This window comes from Gymnodraco acuticeps, unplaced genomic scaffold (genome assembly GCF_902827175.1).
Source record: "Gymnodraco acuticeps unplaced genomic scaffold, fGymAcu1.1, whole genome shotgun sequence".
In the NCBI taxonomy this organism is placed as follows: Eukaryota; Metazoa; Chordata; class Actinopteri; order Perciformes; family Bathydraconidae; genus Gymnodraco; species Gymnodraco acuticeps.
Window position 1 is genome coordinate 426,097 of NW_022989937.1, and position 10,573 is coordinate 436,669.

The window sequence follows — 10,573 nt, forward strand, 5'->3', positions numbered from 1 at the left end:
TTTGACTGAGTCGATACCGGTAGAAACACAGCAGATAGGAGGCGGGGCTTAAGGAAATGCTGGAAGATCCAGGTCTTTTGTTCTAAAGAATCAGGGGCCTCATTTATAAAGCCTTGCGTAGGATTGACGTGGGAAGGTTGCTTACGTAGGACAAAGCAAATAAATACGCAACGACATTTTCCGATTCATAAAAGACTGCGTACCGGCGCAGGACTTGCGTAAGGCACATCCTACGCCAATTTCCTTTTATAAATCACAATCAACTCGAAATGCGGCGTAGCTTTTGCGGGCTTCACGTAACGCCCATATTTGCCTATAAATAGTCAAAAAACGCCCAATCATTCATTTTGACTGACTTTATGAAGAAGATCGCAGGAAATGACGACAGAACAGCTAAAAAAGACATCTCACACCGTGTCAGATTTTGGTTCTTTTGGGGAGGTCGAGATAAATCATATTGTTTGGTGGATGCAGTTTGAACCAGAGTAGCAGCATGGAGGTCGGATCGTCACCAACATAAATAAATAAGTGGTCCGAAAAAGGTTAATGACAAAAACAATACACATAGCATTCCTCAGGCAGTGTGTTTGCACCGGGGACAGGAGACACCCCCTTGATGAGAAACTGTAAGAAATGATCGGGGAATCCCTCCGGAGTGGAGTCATGACGACTGGATCTGAATTATTTGTTGTATTTGGTGGTTTGTGTTCCAGCTGTCGATCAGCAACTATATATCCATAATCCACCAGTTAAAGGAAATACAACTAATGTGTTGTGTTATATTAGCTGTACAATTGACCACATATGGTGTTCTTAGTTTCCATACCTCCTGTGTTTTACGAGCGACTTATCAAGTCTTGGCAAACGGCATAAAACACGATTAAACATGATAGTATATAAAACAATGCCCGTATCTACAACCTATAGAAATGCAAAACGGCGTCAGTTTAAAGTAATTCTGTCCTCCTGCTTACCGCATCATTTATGAGAAAACATTTCTTAACAAGAGAACATAATCGAGGGGTGATCAATAACATATCCGTATTTATTTATTTCTCCAAGTTATGTGTTTGTGTGCACTGAGGAGTCCCAAACAGGCGTTTGTTAAATCATTTTGAGATTGGCTTTAATCAATGTTTGAAAATGAATTCTTCATATAGGATAAATAAGAGGTAACATTTTATTTATGGTATTATTTCCACATATTTCTCTCCATTCTTCCTTCTGCCAACGGTGTCGCAGTTTCCCGTCCCTCTCGTTTTTGTGTTTAGTGCGTACGCATGGGTTAGAGTTTGCGTGGAGGACCGCACATTTTCCCGTCAAGTTTGTTTTTCATAAATCGCAAACATTGCGTAGAAACTGGCGTACGCCATCTTTTGAGCGTACGCACTGTTTATAAATGAGGCCCCAGAGCTTTTTGGCTTCATGAGCTACTGAGCAACTTTTAAAGGAGTGAACAGGTTCCCGCCTTTAACCCGAACACAGGAATTTACACCTTGGGGCATGTTCAAACCTGCTTAATACATTTTTTGTTTTAGTTCATGAGGTTCATTTCAAATGGTGTTGTGTGTTAGGAAGGTTTTGCTCTTCTTGTGTGTTGAAAAAGACACTCCTAGTCAGAGAAGCAATCTAAATTAAAAATAGATTAGCTGGCACACAGATGACTGCTCACTTTGTAGTGACACATGTTGGCAGAAATCTGGTAACCAAGCCATGCCCCCTTCATTACATTTGAATGCTGCTTTGCTTATCGTTCTTGCACACACTGATGGGAATTGGTCAGATAAACATTTTTATTACAAAACGTAGGCATCTCTTTGACATGCAATTGCTTTTTTTGGAGGGTAACATTAAGGGTAGCATTTCAGAGTAGATTATTTCTTAGTTTTTGGTAAAAAAGTGATGTTTCATAGGAGAATTTAATCAATTTGCGAGAAATAAACCTTGGATTCATGGGCTTGAGGTTCTGGGTCATTTATAAAAAAAGAACTAAATCTGGTATCAGTTACAGTTTGCTTTTCAGACAATATGCAGATGATCACTGAGAGAACCCTGCTCATCATCAAATATTCAGCACCCCCCCTCCCTATTCATCGCAGCGCTCCTAATGAACTCACCGATATGAATGTAGCCATCCTTGTAGAGTCTGTTGATGATCAGGGTGAGGATGAGGCCAATGTTGCGGGAGTTGTAATAAGTTAAGTAGATGATCCATCCACAGGACAGAATGGTGGCTGAGAGACAACAATACAACACAGGTGTGTTAATACAGAATAACACAAACAAATACGTAAAGCTACATTTTTACTTTTTATATTGTCGGCTGCTTGGACTTGTTTGTTCAATTTAATCGATGTTTGAAACCCAACTGTAAAATATTATTTTCAAATATGATCACTAATACTGGTTTCGCTTTTTGTCAAACAAGGGCTCAGAATAAAAGTGAATGTTATGGCAATATGGACTTCTGCAATATTCAAATCGAATAAAGCTTCATATTTGGTAGATAAAAATCGTGTATTATCAAAATATTTGCTTATATTTACTTCAAATCATGTAGACTTACGTCAAACTGTTTAATTATACATGTGAATGACATTTGGGTTTAGAAGAAGTCAACAAACCATGATTGGTCCATTGAATACAATGTGCCAGATGCTACTTGATAAAGGTCCATTAGCAAGGAGAAAGGACTGCAGTATTACAAATTCCATTCAAAAATGTATTATAATATTTTATTTTTGAAGAACTGAGCATTGGAGGGATGTTTTTTTGTCGGCGGACCCAGAAGTTTAGTCTCCCTTTACAAAAAGCCAATGGGATTTTTCTATTGGATTTTGTAATGTTGCAGAAAATTATTACTAATAAACCACTGCTGTATAAACTGCTATAATACAATTATTATGTTATATCAATTATATATATTGCAGAACAATGTCCACATTTTATTCAGCTTTAAGTGATCTTTTATTGGACATTCTACTACTAACTTCTTATTTCTATAAAATATTTTATTTATTTTTGCTGGTCATGTTCAGCAGGTTTTTTTCCTTTTAACTGCTTCTAACTGCTTCTAACTTTGACTTCCCATGTTTATATAAATATATATTTATTTTATTTAACTTTTATGTATTTCACTCTGAAATGGAGCAGAGGTGACAAAACACAGTTGAATAGAGTATTCTGATTCGTGTATAAAAGGAGGGGGACTGAAATATTATTATTATTATATTTGTATTATCAGACATGTATGGTGTAAAAAATAAGGTATTTTCATTGTAGTTACCGTGTTCCACAGCAGTTTAGACCAAAGAAAGTGATTGCACATCTTGTAGGAAATGGCTAAGCCACTAAAAAGGCAACTTGATCCGGTTCTGACAGGTCTGCACTTTAAATGTGACACTGAACTTCTGAAACACCCATTGATGTCAATATATTCCCACGCTGCAGAGCACTCACCAACGAGGAGCCAGATGAAGTTGGAGTTGTGCTTGGTGAGAAAGTCATCCAGGTCCACGAGGCTGGGGAAAGTGCTTTCATTGTTTTTGGCCACATGCTCACCCATGGCTACAGGCTCTCAGTGGGATACCTACAACTAAACACAGAAACATATCCATCACTTCCATGGCACAGCAACAGGGAGCAATGAAAGCCAGAAAGACGCAGGTTGATCATAAATTGGAGCCTATTTTCTTTACTAAAACTGTGGAAGATAGGCTTGTAAAGCAAACAGATACATTACATTGCATTTAGCTGACACTTTTATCCAAAGCGACTTACAATAAGTGCGTTCGACCAACAAAATACAAACTTGAAGAAAACAGAATCATATAAGTACATCAGGTTTCATAGAGCAAAAACATTTCAAGAGCTACTCAACTGGCTTTAGATAAGCCAGCCCTTTATTAGTATATAAGTGCTTTGTTAATAGTTCTATCGCTCGAAGTGGAGTCGAAAGAGATGAGTTTTCAGTCTGCGCCGGAAGGTGTGTAAGCTTTCTGCTGTCCTGATGTCAATGGGGAGCTCAATCCACCATCTTGGAGCCAGGATAGCAAACCCACGTGTTTTTGCTGATGGGAACTTGGGTCCCCTTCGCAGCGAGGGTGCAGCGAGCTGTTTGGTTGATGCAGAGCGGAGTGCACGCGCTGGGGTGTACGGTTTAACCATGTCCTGGATGTACGAAGGGCCAGATCCATTCGCAGCATGGTAAGCAAGTACCAGTGTCTTGAAGTGGATTCTAGCAGTTACCGGAAGCCAGTGAAGGGAGCGGAGGAGCGGAGTGGTGTGGGAGAATTTAGGAAGGTTGAAGACCAGACGAGCCGCTGCATTCTGGATGAGCTGCAGAGGTCAGATGGCACATGCAGGTAGACCAGCCAGGAGGGAGTTGCAGTAGTCTAGGCGTGAGATGACGAGAGCCTGGACCAGAACCTGAGTCGCTTTCTGGGTCAGCTGGGGACGTATCTTCCTGATGTTGTAAAGCGTGTATCTGCAGCAGTGGGTTGTAGCAGCGATGTTTGCAGTGAAGGACAGGTTGTTATCTAGGGTCACACCCAGATTCCTTGCAGTCTGAGTCGGGGAAACAACTGAGGTGCCGATGTTGATTGTTAGGTCAAGAGTGGGACAATCTTTTCCCGGGAGGAAGAGCAGTTCAGTCTTGTCAAGGTTGAGCTTGAGGTGATGAGTAGACATCCACTGAGAGATGTCAGCTAGACAAGCAGAGATGCGTGCGACGACCTGGGTCTCTGAGCGGGGAAAGGACAGAATTAATTGGGTGTCATCAGCGTAGCAGTGGTATGAAAAACCATGCGGCTAATGACTGATCCGAGCGAGTTTGTGTACAAGGAGAAGAGGAGGGGACCAAGAACAGAGCCCTGAGGGACCCCCGTAGTTAATTGACAAGGGTCGGACTCCGACCCTCTCCAAGTTACCCTGTAGGTACGGTCTTTGAGGTATGAGGTGAGGAGGGAAAGTGCAGAGCCTGAAACTCCAAGTGCTTGGAGAGTGCGAAGGAGGATCTGATGATTCACCGTGTCGAATGCAGCAGACAGGTCCAACAGGATGATGACAGAGGAGAGGGAGGCTGCTTTAGCAGTGTGCAGTTCCTCAGTGACAGCAAGGAGGGCAGTTTCAGATACAAAGTATAATGCATAAATGTGTTAACATATAACACAACATTTAAAATGATTGAATTATAAAATGGGCTTATACTATAACAGATCATTAAAAAATCTATTATTTTTGTGTAAATGATATAAGCTATATTCCGTGAACATGATTTACAAAAACAAAGGCTATTCTAATATTAAATTATATCATATTATAGGATATTCAATCATAAATTAAATAAAAACGTATAAAACATTCAAATAAACACATAATTTCTATTTGAACCAAATGGACCAATCCGTCGAGCCGTTACGTTACGTCCGCGGAGCCGTTACGTTAAGTCCGCCCCTCACACACACACTCAATCTTTTCTCAGCTGCGGCGGGACGCGGCGAGGCTGTGAGTCGGTGTGTGAGCACACACACAAACTCCCAGCCAGGCTGCGGGTGTGTGTGAGTGTTCGGGCTGGGTTTCGCTGTGTCTCGCTGTCTCGCAGACGGCCACTAGGGAGGGGGGGGCAGGAGCTCTAACAAGCCGTGTAGGACAGAGAGTGAATACTATACAGAGATGCTGTATGAGAAACCAATGTGAGTTTGGAACTTTGAACAATGTAAATGTATTCTAGTAGACCTCAACAATGGAGTTATGATCAGTAGAAATGGCCATGACATGGGAGCTTTAAGTAATTCAAGTTAAATAGGAAAATAAAATGGGTTGCCAAAATATAATGACAACAGACTTAGTTAAACTATTTTTGTATTCATATATATATATATATATATATATATATATATATATATAGAGCACAAGGATGGTGTCTATGATGAGGCTGAGGTTTATGCAAACGCTGTTCAATATGTAACTACGTTCATAAAGATTGGGTGGATCAGTTTTCCAAATGGTAATTGTCTAAGGGAGAAAAAGTCAAAGATGATTTAGATGATGAGTTATAGGCTAAACATATTCTCAATTCTTCACAACCTTTAGCAAACGCTGTGAAAACGTTTCAAAGGGGCCCCTCTACTGTATTCTATAGGTTTTACTGCAGGACAATGGTCTGCAAAAGCCCCTGAAACTCCTCCATTGGACTCTTTGATTTCTTCTGGAACATACTAGTGACATCCAGGGTTCATACACTTTTACACTAATGAGTTTCAATGACTTTTCCATGACTTCTCCATGACTTCTTCATGCCCTTCACCTAATTTTCCATGACCAAAAAAATGACTCAGCGGTACCACTGAAAATGGTTTATTTGAACATGGAACAGGAACATAAGGTCTGCATATGAAACATGTTGTGCCTCTCTAAAACAAATCAAATAGCTTACTAGCTTCTACACGCTAAAGCAACTCAAATCTCTCACCAGCAAAACACCTCGACAGTTAAATGCCATTTTACGTTTCATTACTATATGATACAGTATTTATCATCATTATAGTATTACTATTTTGGCGATTAGATAAAATATAAATTATATTTGATGCAACTTTAATTACATTTCCATGACTTTTCCAAAACGTTGGGAAATATATTGTTTTCCATAACTTTTCCAGGGCCTGGAATTAGCATTTTGAATTTCCATGACTTTTCCAGGTTTTTAATGACCGCAAGAACCCTGGACATCACTATGTAACACTCAGCCTTCTATTGGCTAGGACTCCAACACATTGTACATGATAGGCTACGGGGCAGGACATCTCTAAGCGGTTGACCAATCACAACAGAGCTGGCCAGCTAACCAATCAGAGCAGACTGGGCTCTGGTTTCAGACAGAGGGTGAAAAGAGGTGCTGCAGCACAGGCAGGATGAGAGAAATAAAGAGCTTTCTGAACATCAAAGCATGGAGACATGTCCCAGTAGAGACACTTAATACAAACATGAACCTGAAAATGAGCGTAACGCGGCGTCTTTTAAAAAGTGTAAAGGAATTTAAGCATATCTAAATTCTTTAAAGCATTTGTAAAGTACCGTCGCTGTTTAAGAGAGAAGGCTTGCTATGCGACATGTGATGATAATAAGCTATAAGTGCTCCTACTTCACATGTCAAGAGGACAATGTTTGTTTTTGTGATGTGGACTTCTACAGGGAGGATTATTTCATGTTGTACCAGTGTGGGTAGGGGGCTGGTGGAGGAAGTGTGTGAGTGGGATCACATTCACCCCGTGCTTAGGATTCAAAAGCTTGAATACTGTTACGCACACAAGCAAAGTCACACAAACACAAATCCTCATCTAATCCACAAATCACGTTGGCTGTAAAACCACTGAGATGTCACCAAACCCGCTAATCTCTTTTACACAAAACACTCTTTTTGGACAAATATTTGTAAAAAACAAAAACATTTGATGAATTGTAAAATGTGAAGTTGTTTAATTTAACAGAAGATGACTATATATTGCTTGTTGACATCAGCTACCTGCCTTAAAATGCTAATCCAGTCTAGCTGTTGGGTTTGTTTACCGTGTCAAATAAGGCAAAAGCTTTATTTAAAGGCATATACGTCATTTTCTAGCACTAGGGATCCCTCAATCAAAAGCATTAATAGCATAAATTAGCATTCATATTAAAACACTACCATGTATTGTATAGTTCAATCAATGTGCACATTTTCACTGGAACTTATTACGCATGTTTTGATAACACCTTTATTCTATTTTATTTAACTTTTAAGTGCTAATTCTTAAATTTAACTTCATATGTTTATATAAATATATTGAATTGATTTGATCTATTATTGCAATAAGAAATTCAAGTGTTCTGATTCTGAGAAGAATAAAGAAAGACAGAAGGATACAAACCACTAAAGACACTTAATAAAGAAGTTCCACAGACGGAGAAGATGCAACCTCTAACGTCGACTCAGCTTCTTTCTCTCAAAACACTCAGACATTTGATGAGTTCAAAACCTGCATGCAGTTCAAATAGACCGCGCATAGTTCAACAACAAGCATGAACTTCTGCCAGGAACCAAAAACACACAATGTTTCGGGGGCAAATTAAATAAACTTTTGACGCTTTGAATACAAAAATCCCACATTTCTCTTGGTCTACGGCAGGGGGGTCAAACTCAATTTCATCACGGGCCACATCAGCATTATGGTTGCACTCAAAAGGGCCAGTTGAAACTTTAAGACTATATAAAAACACATATATAAATATCTAATATATATAAAATAATGTATTATATGACATCATTGCCTCTGCATTGGATTATTATCGGATAGGGTAATAACTTCATAATTATCTCGGTCTGAAAGCAGAAGTCTAGGGCAAATAATTGCAAGTGTCTTCAGTGAGAATGTCACAAAATGATTTTAAAATAAAAGCAAAAAATAAATAAAAGTGACATTTTGAAAATAAAAGTAACATTTTGAACAAAAAGTCAATTCTGAGAAAAGGGCAAATTCGGAGAAAAAAGGCATATTTAGAAGAAAAAAGTCAAATTTCAGATGCATTGTGCTCCATGTACTGTATGGGCAACGTGCTTCTGTAAATCGTAAAATGTAACCGTATAACAAACATATTATATTCTTTGCAAGCTCTTGTGGGGCCACATAAAATGAAGTCGCGGGCCGGATTTGGCCCCCGGGCCTTGAGTTTGACACCCCTGGTCTACAGTCTTTGGGGGAAATATTCACACAACTTGACGAAATATATTAGTTGTTTTAAGACATTTCATTGAAAGAAATGTAACATATTATATCTTTACAAGAACAAAGAAAGTGTTTGTTATGAGTTGCACATATATTCCTGTAAAGCAGGTTTACACTTTGAATAACACCCTCCCACATAAGTGATGAGGTACAGTATGAGCACTGAGTGTGCTGCCATCTCAGCGCTGTGAGTGAGTCATCACAGGTACCTGTAACCTGAGAGTTCTCCCTTTGGGTTTATAGGAGATGACTTGAGTACAGCCAGGAGGTCAGCTTGTTCATGGTTACAACAGCAGTTTCACATGTTATCGACTCTCCTAACAAATACAGACATAACAGACCAAACAAGAAACCTAAAGACGGACCATTTTGAGGAAGTACTTGTAAATAATTGTTATAGACATCTAATATCATTGTAGGGTCACTGTTGTGGTTCTTAACTGAATAAAGAATCATCCATTTTCTAGGGAATCTGGCATCAAGTGTGAAAGCACAACTGATCTCAAAACATGTCAGAGGTCCACTTATCACTAACAATCAAACCATGTAGTGTTGTTGTTTACACATGTTTCAAAACAACACAGTATAACTAAATGGATGCACTAAGGGGTTTACCATCAATATAGCCATTGTATGCCCTCTTCCACCAAATCAAATGTGTACAGAGCAGCGAAGCATATTTGACAGCACTGCTTATAAAGGTTTATATATAGTATAAATATTAAAAAACTAGAGTTAAAAGTATGGAACGATAATAAAATAACTGCTGACATGTTATAAGTATGTGTACCTCTTATACCAAAGGAAAACAGCACACTCCTAATATAATATATAGCTGCAGTCTAATAGCTTCAAAACAGTGAACATACTATGGACTAGTTTGTGGCATATCTGCTACTGTTGGATGGACACTCCTCACGCGCACAACTGCATTCAACAATATGGCCTTTAACTCCAATCTGACCTCTTTTTTCAGCAGAATGCATGCTTTGTTAAATGTGACCCGAGAGACCTTTAGGAATCACCACAGAAGCTTATTCTGCATACAAAGCATCACAATTACACAGCAGCAGATTAGCATAATGCAACATAACATGCAGTGCTGTTTGAGTGTTGCTGATTAACGATGAAACAAGAACACATGAAATATGACAAGAGAAAAGACAACAGTAACTTATGGTGGGTACTTGTTTGTCTTTTGGTTTTGTTTACATGGTAGAGCTGTCATAGCTAAGGGTTTTTCAATCAGGAAATAACGCTCTGTTTAGCTCAAGTTCAACAAGACTAGTCGTGACTTAATTACCCATTCACTTGACTTCAGATGAAGCCTGAGCCACCTTACACCTTACACAAACATACACCTAGCTAGCTAATCCCACATATTCCCTGAGCATTATCCTCAGCACTAGCAACACACACGAATTGTTGCCTAACTTGTAACATGTATTTGCGTTTGTATCGTTTATACAAGAGGCTGCTAACCCGGTAAGTGCAGCCGAAAAGACTGTTGACCAATTATGTTTATTTTATGGATAATGCAGTTATTATGCTAACAGCTATATATCATAACGTTAGCACTGAGGTTAGCTAGCAAGCTAATGACAGCAGGCCGCACCCTATAACTTCTCCTTTTTGAAATTGTGAAAAACAAGTCACTTGGTTAAAGTAACATACCTTAATGTCCTTGATAAAGCATGTGGTTTCATCTTTGCTCCAGTTATTCAGGAGTTGTCGTCCCTTTGTCGTGTCAGACATGGGCATAGCTAGCATCCTCTGTTGAATATTTACCTGGCAGACGGCCAGTTAACATC

General features: G+C 39.2%; 1 protein-coding gene across 15 annotated transcripts in view; it reads right to left on the minus strand.

Moving 5' to 3' along the window:
• Nucleotides 1–10,573, minus strand: part of kiaa1109 (KIAA1109 ortholog) — a 153,708-nt gene extending 143,135 nt beyond the window's left edge. For all 15 annotated transcript variants that reach the window (XM_034210023.1, XM_034210028.1, XM_034210026.1 and 12 more), the window contains exons 1-3: nucleotides 10,437–10,573; nucleotides 3,460–3,595; nucleotides 2,118–2,234 (exon numbers count right to left, since the gene is read on the minus strand). In XM_034210023.1, the coding sequence (XP_034065914.1) occupies nucleotides 2,118–2,234; nucleotides 3,460–3,565 (223 nt within the window). In that variant the 5' untranslated portion in view covers nucleotides 3,566–3,595; nucleotides 10,437–10,573. The remainder of the gene's footprint in view (nucleotides 1–2,117; nucleotides 2,235–3,459; nucleotides 3,596–10,436) is intronic.